The following is a 27,113-nucleotide window of genomic DNA, read 5'->3' as shown; positions in this document are numbered from 1 at the left end:
GCACCTTATCCTTGGTGTTTTCCTTGTTTATTCCACTTAGCAAGCATTCAGCCAAGCTTTGTTAGTTGATAGCCCCCTTCTTTCCTATATAGATGTGTGGCACACGAACTTCCTCCCCCCAAGATTCACTGTAGGCGAGGTGCACGATCTCGGTCCCTGGTATATTTGTTCGGATGAGCATCAACCCATACGTGACAAGTCAACTGAGCGCGTGTCGCGAGAGCACCGGAAACGGGCTCATGAACCGGTTCAACCAAAAGCTCCTGCTTAACCTCAGGCCCTTGTAGAATTTGAGGCTCCTGCTCAAGAAGTCGGGGGTGTAGTCGCCGAATCAGTCAGTTCTTCGGAAACAAAATCCGATCATGTCCACACCATGGTGACCAAAAAGACAATGACAATCAATCGCTTCGTTCTGGGTGCCCAGCCAGCCACACAACAACAATAAGCTCCAGGCCAAGATCCTATGCCTCCTCCCGCTCCAGCAAGCCGTGCCCGTAAAAGGCAGCGCACGACTGAACAGACACAGATGAGCTCAGGCAATGCATCCTCCAAAACGCCTCCCCGACCATCGACTGGCATTATCATCCGGGAGCCAGTGGTACAAATCGGAGTGAACCTGGCATCCACTTCCCGGGCCTCGGCAAAGTGGCAACCCTCCTTCCAACTTGATGGCAAGCCTCTCCCTACGTCTGCTAGTGTATGAGTTTGGGACAAAGGCCATGGGGGTCATATTGCCCAGAGTTTGGCGCATGGCCTCCTTCTGCCCGAGGATGTGCATGCCTTTATGGAAGGGAAGGACGAGTCCTTAGGAAGGCGGTTGCAGTGGCACACTATAGCAGTAACCATTCTATTTTATTTCACTATTCTCAGTTTTCTACTTGCTTACATATGTGTACCTTCTTTTTTCTCTTATACCCGTCATCATTGTGTGGTCAGGCCACGCAACTATCCCATATCGTGGATGAGAGGATGAAGGAGCTTGTTGAAGATGCTGAGTGGGAGAAGGCTTTGAAGGACGTTGCCGAGGCCATGGCGAAGGAAAAGCTGAAAATTGCCGAGGATGCAGAGGAGAAGGCTACTTTGGCTGAGAAGGCAAGGGCTCTGGCCGAGGGAAAATCCACGGAGCTGGAAGTGCAACTGGGGGGCACTGAGCTTAAGCTGGCAGAGGCCCAGAGTTTGAACATCGCTTTAGGAAAAGAACTGGCCGATTCGAAGGTGGCGTTGGAAGCTTGTGAAAATAAGTGGTACGACGAAGGGTTTGCTGACGCAGAGAATTCTGCAAAGTCGGTTGTTCGTCAAGCTCACAAGCTCAAATTCGAAGAGGGATAGATTGCTGCCCTTCAAGCCATAGGGGTTCCTAAGGATTCTCCTTTGAGGATCCATAGTCAAATCCCTTTCCCGAACCCCCTAGATGTTGTGCAGAACACCCCTCTTGTCCTTGATGAAGAAGAGACCACTAGTATGAGGGAACCGGTGAACGCTATTAATTCTCACGCAGAGCCGACCGACCTAGAGGCCACTAGCAACCCTCATGCTGGGGATCAAATTAGTGGGAATGTCCAGCCACCATCTTCTTTTGCCGACCAACAGCCTCCCGAGGACATTTCTTATATCCAGACCGCAGACCCCTCAAGTTGACTGCCGAATTGGATTTCTCGTATTTTATTTTCCTTTTTCTTGAATGACTTTTCTTTTAGCTGGTTTACTTATGTCACCGGGTTGTGGTGACGGAACAATTCATCTCTTTTAAGCTTAACTTTCTATCTTTCCAGTTATCGAGTTTTGGTAACTAAACATCATTTTAAATTTTATACTCTGTTTTAAATTATGTTCATGAATGTTTTGCTGTGGTATTTTTTTTTTTCATATATTTGTTTATTATTTGCAGTGTTAGTAGACTATGTTATGTATGCGTTCTTCATGGCCGGGTGGTTTAATCCTGAGGTGGGCTAGATTGCCATGGGAGTTGTGTATCGACTCTCGTTGGTTAAGACATGACTTTGCATGTGTTAATCCTTCTGTACCTGATTGCGCCGAGAGGTAAGGTTCTATCCTTAGAAAATCTTGGGTTTCAACCTACTCGGCGATCTAAATCAAACTGAGAAACAAGCTTTCGAAGTGGATTTTTACGAGGTTCCTATATGCTCGGTAATAGGATAGGACCGAGAAATCAGCTTCTACCCTTAGTGGATTTTAGGCTAAGATTTCTACTTGCCCGGCAATGAAGATCGAATCGGGGACAGGTTTTTGTCCTTAGGTTATTTTCAGGCTAAGGTTTCTACCTGCCCGGTGATGAAGCTCGGACCGAGGAGGGGTTTCTGTCCTTATGTAATTTTTAGGCTAAGGTTTCTACCTGCTCGGTGATGAAGATTGAATCGGGGACAAGTTTCTGTCCTTAGGAAATTCTTAGGCTAAGGTTTCTATCTGCTCGATGATGAAGATCGAACTGGGGATAGGTTTCTGTCCTTAGGAAAAATTTTTGGCTAAGGTTTCTACTTGCCCGGTGATGAAGATCGAACCGGGGACAATTTTCTATCCTTAGGCAAGCACAAGACCCTTTGCCCTTTATGGTTCTCCGTGTATACGTTATTGGTAATATAAATGGGATTAAATAGTCCTGCACAAATAGTAACCGTCATACTAATTAGTGAAATGTACATGTATAATTACATCAAATCGGCATCCCAATATACATTCAATCAATGATAAAACTTCTTCAAGTTATGAACATTCCACGGTCGAAGGAGTGGACTTTCGTCCAAATCTTCCAAGTAATATGCCCCTGTTCTTGCAATTGCGGTTACCCTATAAGGGCCCTCCTAGGTTTAGGCTAATTTTTCGGCGTTGGTGTCTTGGATATTTCCTACTGCCCTTCGTAAAACTAGATCCCTGGCCCTGAATCCCCTAGTCTTTACATTCCTGTTGTAGCGTTAAGCCAGCTTTTGTTGCTAATGGGCTAATCGTATAGTCGCAGACTCTCTATATTCTTCTAGTAAATCTAGCTGCTGTACCAGCAAGTTGTCATTCTGAGCAGGGTTAAATTTGGTTACCTGTGCATAGCCTAGATTGATCTCGGCTGGTATCATGGCTTCTGCCCCATATGTGAGAGAGAATGGGGTTTCTCCCATAGACCTTCTTGTTGTTGTCTGATACGCCCACAAAACGTTCGGTAGCTCCTCGGCCCATCTCCTTTTTACTCCATCTAGCATTTTTTTTAATCCATTTACAATCACTTTGTTGGTGGCCTCTGCCTGGCCGTTGCTCTATGGATACGTTGGGGTGGAGTACCTATTTTTTATGCTGAGATTATTGCAGAACTCAAGAAAGGCTCTGCTGTCAAACTGCAGTCCGTTGTCAGATATCAGTGACTCCAACACCCCGAACCTCGTGACTATATTCTTCCATACGAACTTTTTGATGTCCACGTCCCGAATATTAGCTAGAGCCTCTGCTTTCGCCCACTTAGTGAAGTAATTAACAGCCACTAATACAAACCTCCTATTTCTCGTTGCACGGGAGAATAGGTCGAGAATATCCAGCCACCATTGTGTAAAGGGCTAAGGGCTACTCATCAGATTCAGAAGGCCTACTAGTTGGTGGATAAAAGGGGCATGCTTTTGGCACTGTTCGCACTTGCGCATATACTCAGCAGCGTCTTTTGGCATTTGAGGCCACCAAAATCCCTGAGTCATTATTCGATGTGCCAACGAACGTCCCCCCACATGGCTATCACAAACTTCGCCATGCAGCTCGGCCAAGAGCTCACCCACCTTCTCGGGATACAAACACAAAAGATATGGCCCCCCGAAAAACCTTTAGTATAACTTGTGATCTGCTGACAACTAGTATCGGGCAGCCATTCGGCGAACCTTGTTTGCCTCATTCTCGTCATCAGGAGCCCTATCTTCGGCTAAGAACACAATGAGCGAGTCCATCCAACATGCACAAGCTTTTGAAATCATGGTCGTCTCAACCCTGGAGTTAGGGCTGTCCACGGGTCGGGCCGGGTTGGTTTTGGACCCAACTCGGACTCGACTCACTGGCGCCGGGTGGAAGGGTGGAGGAACTCGAAACCGACCACCGAAAAAATTGGTCAGTTCGGTTTCCGATGATGGTTAGCGTTGTCAGGTCGGGTCGATTGCCAGAATTAAAAAAAGGCATCTAAATCTGAAGAAAAAAAAAAGAGTTGCTGGAAACTGGATTTTTTTATGAAATCTGCATTTTTTTGGCTAGAAGTTGCTGGAATTTGGCCAAGTCTGGCTAAATCCCACCAGATCTAGCCAAATCTAGTTGAGATCTCACTAGATCTGGTCGAAATGTAGCCGGATCTAGCTTGTTTTTGCAGATTTGGCTGGATTTTTTTATAACTTCGATTGGGTTCGGGTTGCTCGAGTTTTGGAGATGCAAACCCGCTACTCGACCCGTCGGTGTCGATTTTTGAGAATGGAGACTCGCCGTTGACCTACTGGACCTTTGGTTCGAGCCGGAATCGGGTCTGTGTCGAGCGGTTTGGCCGGGTTGTAGAGCTCCGGTCGGGTCTGGACAGCCCTACCTGGCGTTACCAACACTAGTTGTCACATTAATGCTTGGTTCTTCGATAAGCTCAACCTTAATCAGTCGAGGCACCTCCCCAATTACTGATGATGCCAACGTAGCCAGTACATCAGCGTGTCGATTCTGCGCACGGGATACCTAAGCCAACCTTGCTGTACAAAACTTGTTCATAACTTGCTTTACCACTTGTAAATAGGCTTTCATCCAGGGATCACGAGCCTCAAAACTGCCTTATACTTGGTTCACGACCGGCTAGGAATCCGAATATATTTCGACATTAAGAGCCCTCATACCTAAGACAATTCTCAATCCAACAAGCAAGGCCTCGTACTCAGCTTTGTTGTTGGATGCTCTAAACCTTAGTGTAAAAGAGTGCTCCAACCGTACCCCTTCTGGAGTAATGATGACAATCCCGGCTTCAGCCCCCACGGCATTGGATGCACTGTCCATAAATACCCTCCACTGGCGGCGCTCTATATGGCAGACCATTTCTTCCTCGTTCTTTGGTGAGAACTCTGCAACAAAGTCAGCAAGGATTTGGCCCTTCACCGAGCTCCTTGGCTTGTATCTTATATCAAAGGATCCCAGCCGGTCCCCTATTTAGCTATCCGGCCCATCAAATTTGATCTCTTCAACAATGACTGTAAGGGATGCTCAGTCAAAACGTAGATAGTATGGGCCTAAAAATATTAAGGCAACTTTCTCGTTGCATGCACCAACACCAGTACCAGCTTCTCCAGGGGCAAGTACCTTGTCTCAGCGTCGACCATGGTCTTACTAATATAATACACAGGCTGCTGTACCCTCCAGTCCCTTAAGAGCACAACACTCACAGCATGGATAGAGACTGAGAGATACATAAATAAATCCTTTCTGGGCTCCAGGGCTGCTAACGTAAGGGCCCGCGTCAAGTACTGCTTCAAGTCTTAGAAGGCCTTCTCACACTTCTCATTCCATTGGAACCCCCTCCATTTCTTCAGCAGTAGGTAGAATGGACAGCAGCGATCGACGACTTTAGAAATGAATCGATTAAAAGCAGCCAACATTTCGGTCAAGATCTATACCTCCTTTGGATTGCTCGGCGCCTTAAGATGCTGTACCGCATCGATGTGATCAGGGTCGACCTCAATCCTATAGTAGGAGATTAAATAACCTAGAAACTTGCCAGCCCCCATTCCGAAGGCACACTTGTTTGCATTTAGGTGTAGCTTGTGCTGCCGAAGGATCTCAAACACCCCTCGTAGATCCTCTAAATGCCCCCTCTTATCTCGTTGTAAAGTTTCCAATATCGACTGGCATAGCTTTGAAGGGTCTCCCTGACCTTCATCTTCAAGGACAGTAGAGCATCTACCGGTTGTGGCACTCGGCTACAAGTTACAAACCGAACACCCAACTCTTGGATCAACTCAGCAAAAGTGTGGGTAGAACCCTTACGCAACCCATTAAACCATCTCAAAGCGGTCGGGTCGAGGCTTGAGGGAAATACCTTGCACATCAGCGCATCATTGTGAGAATGTAGAGATATCATGTGAATATAATGGCTGACATGCTCAACCAGGTCCGTTTTTTCGTCGTAGATGTTGAATGGTAGGTGGGCGAACCTGCTTGGCATTTGGGCTCTTTCAATATCGCTCGAGAAGGGTGACCGAGCAGCTCCGCATAGGGCACTACTCATTGCATCCATGGCGGCATTATGGGGCCACCGATCTTCAGGGGAATCCGAACCTCAGTATGCATATTCCTGCAAATGCGAACGGTCCCGGCAATGGCGAGATTCTTGCGAATACAACCGATCTCGGCGTCGACAGGGGTCTCGTGAATATGAACGTTCTCGGTAGTGGTGGGTTGAGACTGATTGGATCCTCCCTTATGACGACCCCCCCCCGGTATTAGACCTTCTTTCTTGGTTGTCTCGGTCCCTTCTATGGTGCCTGTTCTCTGCTTCCAACTCCAGATCCCTCACCAGCCTACACAATCGTTCAAGCTCTTCATCCCTTTCGTCAAATTGCCTGTGCCTCGAAGCACTAGAGTCGTTCGTTGTGTTTAGTACGACCCCTCTCCAAGGCCAGACCGTTCTTCCTCTCGTTTATGTTCCCTATCTTCTCGCCTCTTCTACCTCCATTCTCGCCAAGAGGATCCTCGAGAAGATCCGACCGAACCACTTTTAGCATCACTCCCAGAACGTCTCCCAGAAATTTTTTCGTGTGTGAGCCTCGGCTGAACCACTGCCTTGTAGGAGATCCCCACAGATGGCGCCAATTGTGTGCACCCAAAGTGGACTTAAAGGGCCCGTTCACTCTTGGGCTCATAATATATTTGTAACGTGGGCTTTGGATTTCCTACTATGGGTGGGGTTCTAGGCACAGAAACTCAATGAAGCTCTCTCTCTCTCTCTCTCGCAAACTCACTCTTTCAAACTCTCACCTTTCGCTCTTTGTTTCACTCTTTTCTCTCTACTCTTCGTTTCTTTCAGAACCTTTCAACAACCCCTATTCTTCCCTCAACTTCTCATATTTATAGCCCTACGTTAATGGAGAGGCTATGATTATTTCCATGGTTAGTGCAATGAGATGTCCAATATCATTGATCATAGGTGGGTGGTTAGGTGGGAGTGGAGTATGGTGTGAGTGGCCTTGGAACTTGGTTTCCACTCCTATAGATATTCTCGGCAGCGACGTTTCCTAAGGCACTACCGAGCATGTAAGGGACAGCATGTTTAAATGTCATTCTCTCTTTACTGCTCGGGAAAGTATTGCCGAGCAAGGATGAGGTGGCAAAACTTGGGCCCACAGCTTGTGTGAGTTCGGGATGGGCTTCTAGGTAGAAAGAGATCAGGTTTATGGGCCGTATCTTCATATCAGAGTCCCAAGCCCAAATGGGCTCGGGTACAGGGTGTCGTACAGGTTTGTTCTCATTGAACCTCACCCTAAACAAGTTATAGTCCTTTTATCCTCTAAATTTAAGGGAGAAGTAAGCTGTGAAAGCATATCACTCACCATTGCTCAACATCCACTAATTCCTCCAAATTCTTGTGAGTGTGCTCCTGAAGTAATGTCGATCCATAAGAAAAAGTTTAGGGATCAAAGGTGTGTTAGGCCCATAGTTGTTTTCCTATACTCAAAATCCTAGCAAGGTCAACCTAGACATTTTGGGGCTTAGGGCAACAACTAGAATATGACATTTTTTATATATTTATGTATTAATTAAATTAATATTTATTTAATATTTTTATATCATAACATATTTTCATTTAAAATATATTTTTCTTCCCTTTTAATATGCAAATTGATTAATTAAATTTTTTTATTCAAGTTCTTCTGTCGTATCTTTTTCAACTGCACATGTATAATGTTTACTTTGCTTTTTTCTTTTAGTATTACATTTTGTTTTTTCTTTTAGATACACTTTTTTTTTTTGAATTGAAGTTTTTATTTATTTTTCTTTTGTTTTTTTTGCTTTAGTCTTAGTGTAGTATGTGATACTATAGTATAGTAGTAACTACTAATATACAACAAAATGCATCTTATTCTACCAAAACAAAACGCATCCTATAGCAAAATAATAATAAAATGCAACATTTATAAAAATAAATAAAAAAAGAAAAAAAAAAAGAAAAAGAAAAGCTAAAACGCCACAAGGCCCATAAGTAAGCCCATAACCAGAAGTCTTTATAGCAAGTCCACCCACGAGAGATTTATAAGATGGAAAAAAAAAAAATCATGCATCACTACATTGGAGAAAGGAAACTCAAAAAAAAAAAAAAAAAAAAAAGATACCTTAGGTTCTCTATCGTGAGTGTGAGCAATAGATCTGATTAGAGGAGAAGTGAAGCCACCTGATAGAGGTAAGAGCAGGAGTGAAAGAGATAAATGGTATGCGTAAAGTTTTGGGTTTTTGGATTTTTATGTGTTTATTTGTGATTGATTTTAGAGTAATATTTTTAGACTGGATTTGTATTTTATTTGGTTGTTAATTTTGGTTTGTTTAGAGGTTAATGATGTTATTTTGGACAATTGATTTTGTTTAGACCAAAGAATTTCCTTCTTGTTCTTGGGTCAAAAGGATGTAGTAGCTTTTTTCTAGAACCAATTTTTTTTTCTACTACTCCTTTTTCCAAAATTTTGGGGTCCTTAGGTAATGACCTAATTAGCCAGTGGAAGGGCCAACTTTGAGTCCCAGCCCTGCTCAAGCTCAGCTAGCCAACAAGTGGAAGAAGAAAATGTAGTCCAAGAAGAGGCCTAGATAAGAACTTGAGGGCTCTCAAGTGGATCTGTTACAGTCTACAAGGTCCACTCATTTGAGGAATCCTTAAATTTGATAACCTAAACAAGGCCTTCTCTTTTGGAGTGTCAATTGAAGAGGAAAATGGCTGAGGCCAATTCAAGTATGGTTGCCAAAGGTGCAGATCCTAAAGATATCATGGCTAACGGGCATCTCCTACACATATAACTTTTTGATGAAGGGAGATTCTTAATTGCCAGATGAGTAAGTGGTCTAATATCAAGAAGACTGAGACGAACATTCATGCCAACTTATTGGGAATGGCCCTTCTTATTCCCAAGGATATGGAAGCATGGGAGAGGATTGCCTCCAACATGTTGCAAAATGTGAAGTAGAACCTAGCATTGGTAAGTCTCAATACGTAGCCCCCCTTCATTTTCTCTTTTTTTTCCCCCTCTTCTCCTTCTTAGGATTTTCTTATGCCTACTTCACAGTAGTGATATTATTCCCTCTAATGCAAGTCTTCCAAATCACTTATAATGTAAACCCTACGTTTCTTCAACCAAAGGCAAGCTCCTAATGACAAACCAGGCAAAATGAGGAAGTAGGGAGGCAAAACTAGGAATAGAAAGCCAAGCATAAGAAGGTCAAAAGGAAAAGGAAAGACATTGAGTCGAGGCTATAGGTGGCAAAGCAACTGGTCCAATTTGGTGTAGGAGTCACTCAAGCTCAAGCCCAAAAAGTTTAGGGTTTTTGAGGAGAGAGCCATGAAGGTTGGGCATGAGCTTAAGGCGGGGATGAGACAAGTGCAAAAGGAAAAGGTTAAGGCCCTTCAAAAGACCTCTAACAAGGGACTTGAGGATGCTAAGACCTCATTACAAGGAAAGTTGAGAGGTACTTGCAATAAATATTACATTTAAGGATGAGAATTTGCCCTCAATCTTGCCGCAGTCCCTTTTATGCCAAGGGTCCAATGACTAGGGGTGGTAGACGTCCCATCATTGTTTTGTTGTTACTTAACAAATAGATTAGTATGTGCAGAGTTGGAAGGAGATTGTTGGAAGGAACATTTTGAAAGTGGAATCAAATTTCGTGGAAAAATATAAAATGAAAAATCTCAAACTAAAGATACAAATGAAATCAATCCCAAACTTGGGTCAAGAATGTTAAAGGTATAAATGCACTTTTAGTCCCTCCATTTTGGGATTTTTTTTTTTTTTTCATTTTGGTTCCTATATTTTTGTAAGGTAGGAATTTGTTCCCCCCACATCTGATTGTATCCTACCGCGGTGCGGTTTTGTCCTCGTCCCCGAGTGCAGGCACGAGCAAGCAAGCGCCTAGCTTGGACTTGCACTCGTCGAGTCCCACATCGGTTAGAGAGAGCGCCCCACTACCCTTTATAATGCTTCAGGAGCTTGGGTAGTGTACCACTAGTGGTACACTACCCAAGCTCCTGAAGCATTATAAAGGGTAGTGGGGCGCTCTCTCTAACCGATGTGGGACTCGACGAGTGCAAGTCCAAGCTAGGCGCTTGCTTGNTGTTCCCCCCACATCTGATTGTATCCTACCGCGGTGCCTGGCGCGGTGCGGTTTTGTCCTCGTCCCCGAGTGCAGGCACGAGCAAGCAAGCGCCTAGCTTGGACTTGTACTCGTCGAGTCCCACATCAGTTAGAGAGAGCGCCCCACTACCCTTTACAATGCTTTAGGATCTTGGGTAGTGTACCACTGCTCACGCGTGAGTAGTGGTACACTACCCAAGCTCCTGAAGCATTGTAAAGGGTAGTGGGGCGCTCTCTCTAACTGATGTGGGACTCGACGAGTACAAGTCCAAGCTAGGCGCTTGCTTGCTCGTGCCTGCACTCGGGGACGAGGACAAAACCGCACCGCGCCAGGCACCGCGGTAGGATACAATCAGATGTGGGGGGAATAAATTCCTACCTTACAATTTTAATTTTACCACTTTTAGTCCCTAAACCAATTAACGTGTGTTATTTTCGTCATTTCTGTCAGTCAACCGATGGAAATATCTGAGGTGGCTGATGGAGGAATTAAAATATTATAAAAAATGCCACGTCAGCATCTAATTTTTTTTTTTTTAAAATAAATAATTTATCAATTTTAACTAAATAAAAAAAGAAAAAACAGAATTAAAAACAATAAAATACATAAATATATCTAATTCATTTTGAACAAGAACATACAAGAACATGATCGCAGATTTAAACATCAACACAAGAAAATAAGAGCACAAACCCAAAACCAAACACAAACTCAAATTTAAAAACACAAGAACATGAACCCAGATAACAAGAACAATACTCAAAATTTCTATTCCAAAATTTGTATACATTCTTCCACCAAAAATCAATTGTAAATTAAATAAAAAATGGTGTAGTGTTCTTCCACAAAAATCAAAACATAAACCATCAAACCTAATGACCACCACCACAATCTGCCACACTAACCCATATCCACTAGCACCAAACCCGAATGACCTCCAGCACCACCACTACTAGATCCATCACCACCAAACCTTACAATCAAATTTTAACCATAACTCAAACATATTTTGAACCATTAAACAACCTAAACCCCCCACACCATCACGGATCAAAGAAAGAGGCACCGAGTGGGTGACTCCAAGAAAAGAAAAGATAGAGGGAGAGATCAAGGAAACTACCTTGATGGTGGCCAGTGGTGGTGAATGGTGAGGAAGGAAACCAAAGCCACTACCACTGATCTGAGTTTCACAATACACACAAGGGGAAGAAGCTGTGTTGCCCATCATTTTCTCCAATCCGTGTTGCCCACCAAGCATCATCACTACATTGGAGAAAGGAAACTCAAAAAAAAAAAAAAAAAAAAAAAGATACCTTAGGTTCTCTATCGTGAGTGTGAGCAATAGATCTGATTAGAGGAGAAGTGAAGCCACCTGATAGAGGTAAAGAGCAGGAGTGAAAGAGATAAATGGTATGCGTAAAGTTTTGGGTTTTTGGATTTTTATGTGTTTATTTGTGATTGATTTTAGAGTAATATTTTTAGACTGGATTTGTATTTTATTTGGTTGTTAATTTTGGTTTGTTTAGAGGTTAATGATGTTATTTTTGGGACAATTGATTTTGTTTAGACCAAAGAATTTCCTTCTTGTTCTTGGGTCAAAAGGATGTAGTAGCTTTTTTCTAGAACCAATTTTTTTTTCTACTACTCCTTTTTTCCAAAATTTTGGGGTCCTTAGGTAATGACCTAATTAGCCTAGTGGAAGGGCCAACTTTGAGTCCCAGCCCTGCTCAAGCTCAGCTAGCCAACAAGTGGAAGAAGAAAATGTAGTCCAAGAAGAGGCCTAGATAAGAACTTGAGGGCTCTCAAGTGGATCTGTTACAGTCTACAAGGTCCACTCATTTGAGGAATCCTTAAATTTGATAACCTAAACAAGGCCTTCTCTTTTGGAGTGTCAATTGAAGAGGAAAATGGCTGAGGCCAATTCAAGTATGGTTGCCAAGGGTGCAAATCCTAAAGATATCATGGCTACGGGCATCTCCTACACATATAACTTTTTGATGAAGGGAGATTCTTAATTGCCAGATGAGTAAGTGGTCTAATATCAGGAAGATTGAGACGAACATTCATGCCAACTTATTGGGAATGGCCTTTCTTATTCCCAAGGATATGGAAGCATGGGAGAGGATTGCCTCCAACATGTTGCAAAATGTGAAGTAGAACCTAGCATTGGTAAGTCTCAATACGTAGCCCCCCTTCATTTTCTCTTTTTTTTCCCCCTCTTCTCCTTCTTAGGATTTTCTTATGCCTACTTCACAGTAGTGATATTATTCCCTTTAATGCAAGTCTTCCAAATCACTTATAATGTAAACCCTACGTTTCTTCAACCAAAGGCAAGCTCCTAATGACAAACCAGGCAAAATGAGGAAGCAGGGAGGCAAAACTAGGAATAGAAAGCCAAGCATAAGAAGGTCAAAAGGAAAAGGAAAGACATTGAGTCGAGGCTATAAGTGGCAAAGCAACAGGTCCAATTGGTGTAGGAGTCACTCAAGCTCAAGTCCAAAAAGTTTAGGGTTTTTGAGGAGAGAGCCATGAAGGTTGGGCATGAGCTTAAGGCGGGGATGAGACAGGTGCAAAAGGAAAATGATAAGGCCCTTCAAAAGACCTCTAACAAGGGACTTGAGGATGCTAAGACCTCATTACAAGGAAAGTTGAGAGGTACTTGCAATAAATATTACATTTACGGATGAGAATTTGCCCTCAATCTTGCTGAAGTCCCTTTTATGCCAAGGGTCCAATGACTAGGGGTGGTAGACGTCCCATCATTGTTTTGTTGTTACTTAACAAATAGATTAGTATGTGCAGAGTTGGAAGGAGATTGTTGGAAGGAACATTTTGAAAGTGGAATCAAATTTGGTGGAAAAATATAAAATGAAAAATCTCAAACTAAAGATACAAATGAAATCAATCCCAAACTTGGGTCAAGAATGTTAAAGGCGTAAATGCACTTTTAGTCCCTCCATTTTGGGATTTTTTTTTTTTTTTTTTCATTTTGGTTCCTATATTTTAATTTTACCACTTTTAGTCCCTAAACCAATTAACATGTGTTATTTTCGTCATTTCTATCAGTCAACCGATGGAAATATCTGAGGTGGCTGATGGAGGAATTAAAATATTATAAAAAATGCCATGTCAGCATCTAATTTTTTTTTTTTAAAAAATAAATAATTTATCAATTTTAACTAAATAAAAAAAGAAAAAACAGAATTAAAAACAATAAAATACATAAATATATCTAATTCATTTTGAACAAAAACACACAAGAACATGATCGCAGATTTAAACATCAACACAAGAAAACCAAACACAAACTCAAATTTAAAAACACAAGAACATGAACCCAGATAACAAGAACAATACTCAAAATTTCTATTCCAAAATTTGTATACATTCTTCCACCAAAAATCAATTATAAATTAAATAAAAAATGGTGTAGTGTTCTTCTACAAAAATCAAAACATAAACCATCAAACCTAATGACTACCAGCACAATCTGCCACACTAACCCGTATCCACCAGCACCAAACCTGAATGACCTCCAGCACCACCATTACTAGATCCATCACCACCAAACCCTACAATCAAATTTTAACCATAACTCAAACATATTTTGAACCATTAAACAACCTAAACCCCCCACACCATCACGGATCAAAGAAAGAGGCACCGAGTGGGTGACTCCAAGAAAAGAAAAGATAGAGGGAGAGATCAAGGAAACTACCTTGATGGTGGCCAGTGGTGGTGAATGGCGAGGAAGGAAACCAAAGTCACTACCACCGATTTGAGTTTCACAATACACACAAGGGGAAGAAGCTGTGTTGCCCATCATTTTCTCCAATCCGTGTTGCCCACCAAGCACCGAAGCCTCCATGATCAAAATCCCAAAGAGGGATAAGTAGATCTACTCGTCATTGGTCAATGAGGGAGAAGCCGAACCATCGTCGGCCACATCTCAGCCTCTCTCTCTAAACCCAGATCATTCTCTCTCTCTCTCTCTCTCTCTCTCTCTCTCTCTCTCTAAACCGGATCATCTTTTTATTTTGGTCCTAGATCACTCTCTCTCTCTCTCTCTCAGAGCCAACACCACCATAGAGGGTAAATGTTGGGTATATGTGTTTGTGTGCTCAATGTTGTGAGGCTTTGTGAGCATATAACATTTGTAATAACACGCACACCCAGATCGAGTTGGTTAGATTTGATGGCTACGCTAGATTGGTGGAGGTGGAGATTGTGGTGGCTGGGTTAGATTAGTGGTGTTGGTTCAGTTTTTTGGGGTCGCAGGTGGTGGGTAGATCTGGGTTTTCTGGGTCTAGATTGGCTAGGTCAATTATGGGTTTAAAGAGAGGCTGAGATGTTTTGCTTTGTGTTGTAATGGTTGAGCTGGGTTTCTTCAATTTTGTGGGTATTTTGTTAATGATTGTATTGATTTAATTTTTAGATTTAAATCAGATCTAGGTTCATGTTCTTTGTGTTTTTAAATTTGAGTTTGTGTTTGGTTCTAGGTTTGTGCTCTTATGTTCTTGTGTTGATGTTTAAATCTGTGATCATGTTCTTGTTCAAAATGAATTAGATTTAAATTTATGTATTTTATTGTTTTTAATTCTGTTTTTTTTTTTTATTTAGCTAAAATTGATAAATTATTTTTTTAAAAAAAAAAATTAGATGCTGACATGGCATTTTTTATAATATTTTAATTTCTCCATCAGCCACCTCAGATATTTTCGTCAGTTGACTGACGGAAATGACGAAAATAACATGCGTTAATTGGTTTAGAAACTAAAAGTAGTAAAATTAAAATGAAGGGACCAAAATGGAAAAAAGCCAAAATGTAGGGACTAAAAGTGCATTTATGCCAACATTAAAATATATTATTTTTGTTTACAAAAGGAGGTTTACTTTATCTAGAATATAAAGCGATGCATAATTAAGTAAAGTTGTGATCTAGTTTTCAATCTTATATTTGGGTGTTAAGAGAGAGAGATAAAGATTGTTTGAGTGCAGGTATATGAGAGATTAGGTGGCTAATGTTGACAATTTACATTGTAAGATATTTGTTTACAAAAATTAAAATCTTAAACTCTCAGGAAAAATTAGTCATCATTGATGATTTAGCACATTTACAACTTTCTTTTTCCCTAAAAAGTCTAAGGTTTCACTTGTGTTACGTTTGTATTAATCAAGTATTTTTGGACGTCTTATTAGAGAGGAGAAAACAAAAATGCTACAGCTTACAAATTGATGTGCAATAAATGTGATTGGTGAAGTTCAACAACCTCATTAATTAATGCTTAGTTACTTCTTTTTCTCAATGATTAGTGATACCTCAGTTAATTGTATTTAGGCTTTTATTAACAGGTGTCATCACGCTTATGTTAAAATCTATTTCGTCTTACTATATTAGAAAGTAACAAAAGCAAATAAACATGAATTTGGTTAATAGATAACCTTAGGACATTTGTTAGTTAACTATTTAAAAAAAAAATTGATACCAATTTGATAGGAAATAGAAAGGGGCATCAAATTTTTTTTTTCCATAAAAATTTTTCTAAAATAATACACTAACAAATGAAACTAAAACACCGGTTAACTTTTCTAATAAACAAATACTTCTTCAATTGTTCGGTCTCTTCGCTGGACACCTACATTTATAGTTGATACGACAAAATTATAATTCAAGAGTATCTAATAATTTTTTTTTTGCTGTCTTTTCCTCGTACAAGAATGACGTGTAAAATGATAAGCAAATTGACTTATCAAAGGAGTAGAGACCACGCATCTTCGGTAGCTGAAGAACAGTTATTGTTTATAGCGAGGAGCGAAGACCACGGTACGGCTTCTCCGCGTCCTTGCTTCGCATGTTCTCTTTTCATTGTTTTCGGAAACAGCAAAACCTAGTCAAGTAAATTCCCACTTCCTGTGTTTTTTCTCTGTTATCTGTCTTTCTATCCATCCATGTTGTTTTAAAAAATGTGGGCTTTTATTTATTTATATATATTTTTACATGTGTTTCCAGAATTAGATCGATCTTGAGCTAATTTTTGAAAACCCTAATTTGACTTTCCTCTTTTTGTCTTTGTAGTATACAGAAATGGACATAGACAAGGATTTTTATACAAAACTCATAATCTTGATACTTCAGTTCCTTGATGAAGAGAATTACAAAGAGAGCCTTCACTTGTACGGTGATGTCCTTCTTTTCTTATGCATGTTTCTGGGTTTTGGCAATTGGAAGTACTTCTCTTGCTTTTGGAATTAAAAAAATAAATAAATAATTTGCATTGATTTCAGTTTTCTGAAAGAAATATGAAAGTAATTTTGAAATATTAAGGTTAAACTAAGAGCACCCATTTGGTCTTGGACCCAATACCAAATAGTACATTATCTGTTTGAAATGTGTTGTCATTTTACTCTTTTTTTTTTTTTTTTTTTGCTGTCTTTTCCTCGTACAAGAATGACGTGTAAAATGATAAGCAAATTGACTTATCAAAGGAGTAGAGACCACGCATCTTCGGTAGCTGAAGAACAGTTATTGTTTATAGCGAAGAGCGAAGACCACGGTACGGCTTCTCCGCGTCCTTGCTTCGCATGTTCTCTTTTCATTGTTTTCGGAAACAGCAAAACCTAGTCAAGTAAATTCCCACTTCCTGTGTTTTTTCTCTGTTATCTGTCTTTCTATCCATCCATGTTGTTTTAAAAAATGTGGGCTTTTATTTATTTATATATATTTTTACATGTGTTTCCAGAATTAGATCGATCTTGAGCTAATTTTTGAAAACCCTAATTTGACTTTCCTCTTTTTGTCTTTGTAGTATACAGAAATGGACATAGACAAGGATTTTTATACAAAACTCATAATCTTGATACTTCAGTTCCTTGATGAAGAGAATTACAAAGAGAGCCTTCACTTGTACGGTGATGTCCTTCTTTTCTTATGCATGTTTCTGGGTTTTGGCAATTGGAAGTACTTCTCTTGCTTTTGGAATTAAAAAAATAAATAAATAATTTGCATTGATTTCAGTTTTCTGAAAGAAATATGAAAGTAATTTTGAAATATTAAGGTTAAACTAAGAGCACCCATTTGGTCTTGGACCCAATACCAAATAGTACATTATCTGTTTGAAATGTGTTGTCATTTTACTCTTTTTTTTTTTTTTTTGGTCTTCGAGCACTGACTATTCTTCCGAGTGCATGCAGTTCCCCTGACTCACACACTATGTAATTACTGAGAGGAATCCCTTGGGGGTCGCCCCAAGATGCTAGCTACGTGTTGTCATTTTAATTTTCGATATAATTTGAAAGTACTTATCCTGCTTTTGTAATGGAAGAATTGGGTTTTGTTTCTAGTTGTTGAAATCGAGAATGTGCTTCCAAATGCTACTCAAAACAGATACCTAATGTTATTTGTTTTGTGTAGCATATTGGGTTACATATACTGCTTTTGAAATACCAAAAAAAAAAAAAAAAAAAAAAGGAAAACATTGTTGTTTTTCTTGAAAGAAAGGGTGGTTACATATACTGCTTTTGAAATACCAAAAAAAAAAAAAAAAAAAAAAGGAAAACATTGTTGTTTTTCTTGAAAGCAAGGGAAGTACTTAATCTTATATGCTAATCATTCAAGGTCCAATATTTATTATTCCTTTTGAGCTAGAAAAAAGATAAATTAAATTCTTAGTTACGTTAATGATTAGCATTTTGAAGGTTCTTTGTTTACTTTAGAAAGTAAAATTGCATAAAATGTACGTCCTAAAAATTAGTACTGCCAAATATATAAATGCGAAAATGCCTAAATTCTCTGCATTTGTTATTCTGATTTGGAATTTTTTTTTTTTTTTGGGGAAGCAAAATTACAGTGGGCTAGCTTTTAAAACCAGGAAAAGTATTTCATTGATACAAACTTAATTGTTTAATATTTTTTTAAATGTTAATCAATGTATTTAAACAATTTATGGGGTAGATTGGAGCAAGAGTCAAAGATCTTCTTCAATGTGAATTATTTCGGGGAGACTATTGTCAATGGTGAATGGGAAAAAGCTGAGGAGTATCTTTCTTCATTTACAAAGCTAAATGATAATAGGTACTCAATGAAGTTGTTCTTTGAAATACGAAAGCAGAAATATTACGAAGCATCAGTCAGGTATAAGCCTCTTTACTGACAGAACTGAATGTTCAGTTTTCATCACCAAAATCTTTATTAGTATATTTTAAACTTTTCTTGCCATCTATTTGTTTGCTGAGGATTGGAGGAAAATAAATGTAAAATAGAAATATAAAAAAAAAAAAAAAAAAAAAAGAAGTCTTTTTTTGCTTCTGGGAAATCAAAAATCAACTTAGCTTAGACAAGTTGGAGCATTAGACAGGTAAATTGAGGATGAAGATCATAGAACAACAACAACAAAAAAAAGCCTTAGTCCCAAAATTTTGGGGTTGGCAATCTAAGGATCATAATTGAAGGTTTTTTTACAATTCGGGACTTATGTTGATAAATTTTATTACGTCCATTTTTGAAATTGAGGTAAAGAAAGGATAAAGAAGACAAAATTACATATTTACTTAAAATTTGCAGTGAGGCCTTAAGTATTTGTGCAGCTTAGATAAGTTGGCTTTGTTATTTCAGAAAATTATACGGACAATAATAGATTTCAAAAAATTTCCCCTTCTTTTCCAATCTACTTTTTAAAATTGAAAAAGCCAATGTGTTTTATTTTCTTATTATATTTGGGCTTGGTTATATGCAGGAATGACCAAGCTGAGGGTGTGAACGTTCTTTCGCCAGATTTGAAAGTCTTCTTGGATTTTCAAGATGAAAACTATGAAGAATTAGCTGACCTTATTGATATAAAAAATTTCAGGCATGAAAAAATATTATTGCACATTTTGGTGCTCAACAAAATTTTCATGTATTGAAATTTCTCAGATTTAAATGGCAAATTTACCTGCAGGGACAATGAGCATCTATCCCGGAACGTGAACAAGGAATCTGCAAGAGCCATATCATGGAGTGATCTCAAATCATTAGTAGAGAAAAATCCTACTTTGCAAGATAAACTTATATTCCCCCGATTGAATCAATCAGGACTTTTGTCAATAATAACACTCATTTGTCCCAATCCAGGAAAGAAAACAAGTATAAAAGTAATAAACTCTTTGTTCTTTTTTTTTCCCCCTTTCATTTCTGTTTCATTTTGATTTGATTGCTGTGACGATTAGTTCCATCACCTTTTTTAGAAAATTTAATTTCTTATATGAACTTTGTCTTTGTAATTGATCTACCAATATTTTTCTAACTTGTTTTTTGGTGGGTAGATTCTTAAGCTGAATACATCATTTTAGAGAGCTACTAATTTTGATATGCACATAATTTATATGCAGGAAGAACTTATTTACTTGATACTTCAGTTTCTTGATGAAGAAAAATTGAAGGGGACATGTCACAAGTATGCTGTGTTCTCCCCCCCCCCACCCCACCCCCTTTTTTTTTTTATCTGTTTTGAGTAATGAGCAAGCTATTACTTAATTATTTTAACATTAACTTAATTTTCATTTCATGAAGATTGGAGCAAGAAAGTAAGATCTTCTTCAATATGAATTATTTTGGGGAGTTTGTGATTAGTGGTGAATGGGATAAGGCAGTTAAGTACCTCTCCGCATTCACAATGCCAGATGATAACCAGCACTCAGCAAAAATTTTCTTCACGCTGGAGAAGCAGAAGTACCTAGCAAACTTAGGCAGGTGGGTTTTAGATTTCTATGTATGGGTTTTTGCTTTTATTTGGCTGTAAATTTTTAAGTTTATTCTTTAACAAACGGGATAAGGCCATCTACCAATCACCTCTCCCAAAGCCTGCAAAATTGGGAGTTTTATGCCCTCGGGATGACATTTTTTTTACTTCAACTGGAAAACGAAACAATAAGGAAGAGAAACAAGATATTATCAAACAAGTTTTATTAATTATATTCCCTAAAATGAAAAGGAAAAAGATTGGGGGGGGGGGGGGGGGGGGTGGGGGGGGGGGGGGAGCAAGAATAATCGTGTAGCCAGTCTTGAATAATTATGAGAATAAAAACAAGTTGAGTTCCATTCTTGAGAATCGCAATAATAAAAGGTATGAGAAAATCAATTTTCTAACCTCTTCTTTCTTTTTGATACTTATTTTGGTAACTAGAAAAAGTCTTTATTAACTTTTCCATGAATGGGGGTGCGTGTTTGCAGGAATGATCAAGTCCAAGCCATCAAAATACTTCCGAATGATCTGTAGGTTTTCTCCGGTTTCTACAATAGGCTTTTGCTTTTGAGAACTCTAGGCATGAATGAAATTTCGCTAATCAATCATTTGTATTCTTGGAATTTGTTGGAAATTTTCCTGCAGACAGGATAATTTTCTATACAATTACATGGATGCTGCATCTTTGAGGACTAATCTGTGTGATGTTCTCAAAGAATCAGTTAAGAGCAATCCTATTTTGCAAGATAAACTCAAGTTTCCCGCTATGGATAAATCAAGACTTTTAACAATATTAAAAAAGATGTAAGCCAAAGATATGATCTTATCTGCTAGTATTTTACTGCCACATGGCTGCTGAGATTTTTTGTTCTTTGGGAATCGATATATGTATGCTGCAGTATGGACTGGTGGATTCCACATTGTGCCAACTCAACGACTGATCTTTATAAAAGAAACATTTCCCTGGTTAACATACCAAAAGTACCTTACCTTTGTTGTGAGCCAATGATTGTTGTTAATTCACACTGTCAAGAAGCAAGTGCACTGCCTGTACCAAATGGTCTTGTGGTAAGGATATCTATTTATGATGTGATATTTACATGAACCTTGTGTTGTTGATAATTCATCTTTGTTGTTTATATCTTAAATTTATTTTAGTTTCATGATAGCAGCTGCTGCAATGATGTAAGTCTTCAAGCTGGTATGAAATCATCAGAGAAATATGGGGTAAGTGTGAAGAAACTTCTACCAATCAGGAAGCATGTCAATTATCAGTACCAAGTGGTCATGGGATTAGTTAATATTTATACATTAGTTTTTTTTTTTTTTTTTCCTTTCTTACTTAAAAGAAAATAAATAAATTCAATAACTCACACAATTAGTAACTAATGGTCTTCTTTTTCCAATTTTTTTTAGTCTAGAGATAATACCTACTTGGCAGATGCAAATTCTGGAGTTTATGGGAAATCAACAGAGAAGCTAGCAGAGATTAATGACCCGTCTGAATGCCAGACACTGGTGCTTCCTGATACTTCCTTGACTGGAGGGGTATGGGATTATTTTGGCTCAAGCCTTCTAAAGTTTACTCAAATTTTCTTCTTCTTCTTCTCTTTTTATTTATTTATTTATTTATTTATTATTATTATTTTAAATTTTGGGTTGGGAAAGTTTACTCGATCTAATGCAGTGCTTTTTTTTCTTCTTTTTCTTTTTTCCCTATCCTGGGTTGTGTTACCAGTTTTGCGCTCTTTTTATGTTTTGATGATTTTGAGAAAACGGCTCTGCTACTAGAATGCAGTGGAAAATAATGGAGCCCTAAATTATTAACTAATAGGATACTTATCTGTAATCTGCATCTCTTTTTTCTTTTCTTTTTTTGGAATTTTATAGAAAGAATATAATATGTTGCATATGTCTTTCAAAACATATTGTTTGTGGAAACAGAAAATTGTTCCCTAGTGTTTCATCCTCCTAAAAGTGAACTATATCCAAAGCAGTATACCATGACCATATCCTTCCAGCTCCTTTTTGTTAGCTTTTCTTCATTTGCTGATCCGTCACTTCCAATGCAATCTAAATCAACTCCTTTTAGCAATATCATCAATGTTTCTCTTTCTACGTGTTCGTAAATTTTTTATAAGTAATGAAACTTTATTGATATTAGAATATAGTCACCCAAGTATACATGATATATACAAATGGGGACAATACAATCAGGCACACATTTTTCTATGTGTGAACATGCAGATTGGTAAAGTTGTACTTGTCAATATTCCTACTCATCCATCTCGGCTCCTCATATCAACTCTTTTTATTATAGGTAAGAATAATTTTAATGAAATGAGACTACTTCATGGAAAAGACACGAAGTAGCCTAAACAGAAAAAATATCTACATATGAATTGGCCCTATGTAAGATTGATCAAAATTACAAACTATAAGACCCGAAAGGACCACTCATAAAGAGAACTAATGAAGGATGCTAGCAATTGAGTTGATGTGCACTCCTCATATTGTACTCATCTTATTACCATTATGTATCTTGGTTCCCAAACCTTTTGCTTTAGATCCGTATCTGGATTGATCTTATTTATAGGAAGTTTTCCCTTTTGTCTAGCAGGAATAACACGTTATATTGTTAATTCACGGACTATATCCCTATGTTAGCTATTAGGCGGATGAGTGAGCAATCTAAATAAGTTTATCCTAATTTAGTTTTCTCAGTGATGGGATTTCTTTTCTATTCTCTCTCCTTTGCTCAACACCAACCTCCGCCCCCCCCCCCCCCCCCACCCCAAAACAACATCCCCACCCCCATGTGGGTGGCCCCATATTCCATTTCAAATGCAGCATTACCATGGTAGTAAACTAAATATGGCTTAATCAAATTTATGTTGAGCATTTCATAATTTTTTTTTCCTTTTAATGAAGCTTGCAATTAGGGAATGGACTTGAACAGCTTTGATATACTAAATCCATTTATTTTCTCCAATTTGAATGAAATATGTTGGAAAAGCATCATGATAAGGTGTTCTTGACGCAGTATTTGATATTTGTATTCAGTTTCCCATGCTTTTTGTATGGTCACTCTTTTCTTTGGACCTCAACCAATTCTATTAACCATATTAGGTTACTAGGTTGATGTATTCATGTTCTGGGGATTTCATATTGGCATTAACAAAAAATGCTACGCATAAACTCTGGCGGTGGTATTGTGATGATCAGCACTCCTCAAGCAAGGTACTCCCATGCTATGTCATGAGTCTTTTATTTCCAGTACTTCTGGCCAATTTTCATGTGTCTTTCTCCTTCAGGCAAGTACCAATGTTGAACCACAATTATATCAACCTTCAAGCGGACTAATAATGACCAACGAGATTGGAACACAACCAGAAAATGCTCTTTCATGCTTTTCCTTAAAAGATCCTTATCTTTTTTCAGCATCAGGAGGGAAGATCTCCATATTCAATTTGGAGACATTTGAGGTAAATGACAAAAATATATGCAATTTATGTTCCTGTGTCATTTGTGTGAAATTATTTACATTTTCTGGTGGCATCATTTCTATTTTCTTTTTCCTTTTTATTGATTGCAGAGACTGTCAACATTTGGATCCCCACCTCCTTCAACTACATATTTTACTTTCCTTATGCAGAATATCTTCGCCATTGGCTTAGATGACTCAATCTTAATTCGCTGCTTTGACTCCAAAAAAGTTATTATTTGCCAGATATTTTCTCTCTTTAATTATCTTTGTTGAAATTTAGGCTATAGTGATGCTTCATGTGTTCAGACTATAGCCCACCTCAAAGGCCATCAGAAGAGAATAACATGCCTTGCCTTTTCTCAAAATCTAAATGTGCTTGTATCATCAGGAGCTGATGCACAGGTAAGCTGTTAATATGTGTACGCTTGTCTTTGTCTTTGACAACCACAGTTGTTATTTCTGGGTGTTTCGTTTCAATGTTTTTGCATCATTTTGTGGCCTTCCCATCCACTACAAAGTGATATTTTGTCCTGACAGTGAAAACTTTGTGTTACTGATTTTATTTCTTGTGGACTCTCATTGTTCTTCTATTTTATGCTTTAAAAATGGTCTGTCTTGTGCAGATTATATCTTGCATGGAATTCACTACTTTGGCCTTTAATTTGGACTGTATTTAATTGCTTCGTTTTTTTTTTTTTTGCTACATGTAATCAAACAAATGGTTTGGTTCAGTGGTTTGCACTGAGCCCCTAACAGCACAACGAAAGTGTGAGTCCATTATTAGTACACGAGTAAGGTTCAAGCTTGGTGCTAACCATGTTACTATTTTGGGTTAACTTGGCTCCAAAATGAGCTCAGCCGGGTCATGGGAACTGTCCATGGTTCAATGACTCACTGGTTCAGTTGGTAGGTCAAGCAATCCACGGTGGGCTTTGACCAAAATGGTCAAGAGAGTTGAAGGGGATTGGAATAAAGATCGGTAAAATATTTAACATGTTTAACCAGCCATTTTGAACTGGGTTTTACTCCCTTTGTTCAAATTGTTAGTCATCTACTCCATCTTTGCAAAGTAATTATATATAATTGTGATAGATTTTCTAACTTACCAGTTCACTTGATTCAAAAAGTCAATCTCTCTGTTTCATTAAGAGTTCAAATAAAGGAGGATAGTTTTGGAACTTGCATCATTTTTATTTGAATGACAATGCATTAAATGATATTCCCCTTAAAAAGTTGGATTTTCTTAACAGGGCCAACAATAAGGGATGGAGGAGTAAAACATATCTTGAAATAATTTCATCTGCTTATAACCTTAAATTTATCGTTAGATTGCAGAGTCTGCCATAAGCTATAGTGGCCTTATTTGAAACTTGAATGTCAGAATGTGCTTTAGTCTCTCTCTGCAACTAGAAAAGATATTGAAGTCTCACTCATAATCCATTACTGTGTTGGCTTCTCAAGTTTGTTTGGTCATTAAGTTATCTTAACTATAAGTGATATGGTCAACTCTATTGTTTTCCAGCTGTGTGTTTGGAGCACAAATGGATGGGAAAAGCTGGCAAGTAAGTTTTTGCTGAGTAAAGGGGAAATGATAGAGTGCCCTGTGGTAAATCACATTGAGTTTCACCAAGATCAAATTCACCTACTAGCTGTCCATGAAAGGAACGTACACATATACGAAGCACCAACACTAAATCACTCTATGCAGGTGCCTTGGTTGCCCTTCTTTTTTTTTTTTTTTTTTGGTATTACTATTTTAAAGAGCTACATGAAACTTAATTTTATTACAGTGGGTCCCACAAGAATCAGATCTTCCAATCACATATGCGACGTACTCATGTGATGGTCAGTCAATATTTGTTAGCTTCAAAAATGGGTGCATAAAAGTTCTTGTTGCTGCAACACTTTATCTAAGATGCCGGATTAATGTTACTGCTTATATACCACCAGGTCTCAGGTAAATTCTCTGATAATAATATATTGATTAATTAATTTGCTCATTATGTCTAATCTACTGATCAAATAAAATTGTTTAGCAGTTCGGAGGTCTATCCTATTGTTATTGCAGCTCACCCATTTCAACCCAATCATATTGCTTTAGGGCTTACTGATGGTAGAGTCCATGTTCTTGAGCCCCTAGAATCCGAAGGAGAATGGGGAATGTCACCTCAACTATCACCTCAACCGAAAGATGGTGAGGGGCTTAGTACTGCCTCTTGTTCAGCAGTTTTGTAGCAACTATCAAACAACAAAAATTTTGGTTGTTTTTTATTGTTTGCATATCTAACACTTACCCTATCCTCACTAAATAGGAATCCCCTAGGCTTTAGAAACTGACATATGTGATTCATAGAATGCCAAAATGGCATTTTCATTGTTTCATTGCAAAGAGATGGCAAACCCATTCGACCATGCCAACCATATTCCTTTGGGGTATAAGCATCTTTTAATTTTTTTTCGTTGAAGTTGTAATTCCTCAAAGATGTATATAAAACATGCAAATAGAAGAGGGAGATGGGTGAGGATTTGCAGCTCATGTATATCATTATTGAGTTGGATACTCTATTTTATTCCAAATTGTTATTGGTCAACTGGTGACTAGTGCATTTTCTTTTGCTCCTAATTTAACAATGTACATTATCTCTTCTCTATATATAATTGGAATAGGACTCTTGGTGTCCGCATTTCACTATTTCCAAAATTATCCCTACTATTAATTCAAATTGATTTTCTCAAAAACACAAACTAATGATAAATAAAATAAGTATTTTGACAAATGATTAAAAGACAAATTCGAATTAAATAAAAAGATAAGAGATAAAATATTTAAACTGAAAAAATATTTAAAAGTTATTCTTTGAATAATATGCAGTATAGATCATTCAAATGTTCTCCAGTTGATTACTTTGTTTGCTCTTTGAATTGGGATTTTCCCTTGTTTACACTCTGTATTGGGATTTTCAAGAAATTCAAGTACTAATTTAATTTGGTAACACCATGATGCTACTAGGGCCTGTATGTTGAAGCTTCTTTTTCTCATTTAATTTATAATGTTTTATACCTTTACCTTTTTTTTTGTAAGATGCCGTTGGAATTTTATTCAAATTATTTTTTAAGCCCTATAAATCAACAAAAATAAGTTCTTCCAACTAAGAAAATGAAACTTCTAAGAATTGCACATAAATATGTATGTTTTGACATTAACCTTTTTTAGAAACATTAACGTTTAAAAAAAGAAAAAGAAAATGAGTTGTTTTTCAAATGGCATTTTTTATAAAATTATCTCATTTTCTTGTATTTGGTAGCAACCTAGAAAATGAGCTTGAAATCGTAATTCATTACCCTTTTGTTTCATGTGTTTCATGTGGTGTGAGATGGAGTTTTTTTTTACCAAAAATTTTTAATGAAAAAAATCTCTAACAAATAAGTCATGAGCTTTCCAATAACCAAAAATAATTTTCCTTTTACCAATTTTTTTAATGCTACCAAATACAATCAAACACTGAAAATTATCTTCACAGAAGGTTTTTCATTGAAACATATGGAGTGTAAGTTAAAAATGATTCCTAATA

At 38.2% G+C, this 27,113-nt stretch overlaps 1 protein-coding gene across 4 annotated transcripts; it reads left to right on the top strand.

Annotated features, from left to right (window-relative positions):
• The first annotated feature begins 16,839 nt into the window (after positions 1-16,839).
• Positions 16,840-26,132, top strand: LOC111986604 (protein TOPLESS). 4 transcript variants are annotated; one of them, XM_024018269.2, is made up of 19 exons: positions 16,840-16,961; positions 17,142-17,239; positions 18,287-18,466; positions 19,068-19,181; positions 19,272-19,464; positions 19,702-19,766; positions 19,883-20,062; positions 20,543-20,584; positions 20,700-20,858; positions 20,954-21,122; positions 21,213-21,281; positions 21,471-21,602; positions 23,184-23,294; positions 23,369-23,539; positions 23,650-23,769; positions 23,848-23,943; positions 25,064-25,249; positions 25,332-25,498; positions 25,578-26,132. In XM_024018269.2, exons 2-19 carry the CDS (start codon positions 17,151-17,153, stop codon positions 25,774-25,776), a joined length of 2,442 nt encoding a protein of 813 aa, XP_023874037.1. In that variant the 5' UTR covers positions 16,840-16,961; positions 17,142-17,150; the 3' UTR covers positions 25,777-26,132. The 4 variants fall into 4 exon arrangements, with proteins under 4 accessions (XP_023874037.1, XP_023874040.1, XP_023874039.1 ...); XM_024018271.2 differs by having other exon boundaries at positions 16,841-16,961; positions 25,581-26,132; XM_065761232.1 differs by lacking the exon at positions 16,840-16,961 and adding an exon at positions 16,985-17,031.
• The last annotated feature ends 981 nt before the right edge of the window (positions 26,133-27,113 follow it).

Source organism: Quercus suber, unplaced genomic scaffold (assembly GCF_002906115.3).
Source record: "Quercus suber isolate HL8 unplaced genomic scaffold, Cork oak 2.0 scaffold_402, whole genome shotgun sequence".
Classification (NCBI taxonomy): Eukaryota; Viridiplantae; Streptophyta; class Magnoliopsida; order Fagales; family Fagaceae; genus Quercus; species Quercus suber.
This window is presented reverse-complemented; position numbering and strand designations above follow the sequence as displayed.

Excerpts from the sequence above, each read along its gene's own strand:
- LOC111986604 (XM_024018269.2), top strand. The coding sequence starts at position 17,151 with ATGGACATAGACAAGGATTTTTATACAAAACTCATAATCTTGATACTT. Across the intron at positions 20,585-20,699 it reads AAAATACTTCCGAATGATCT|ACAGGATAATTTTCTATACA; the intron begins GTAGGTTTTCTC and ends ATTTTCCTGCAG. Across the intron at positions 21,282-21,470 it reads AATCATCAGAGAAATATGGG|TCTAGAGATAATACCTACTT; the intron begins GTAAGTGTGAAG and ends AATTTTTTTTAG.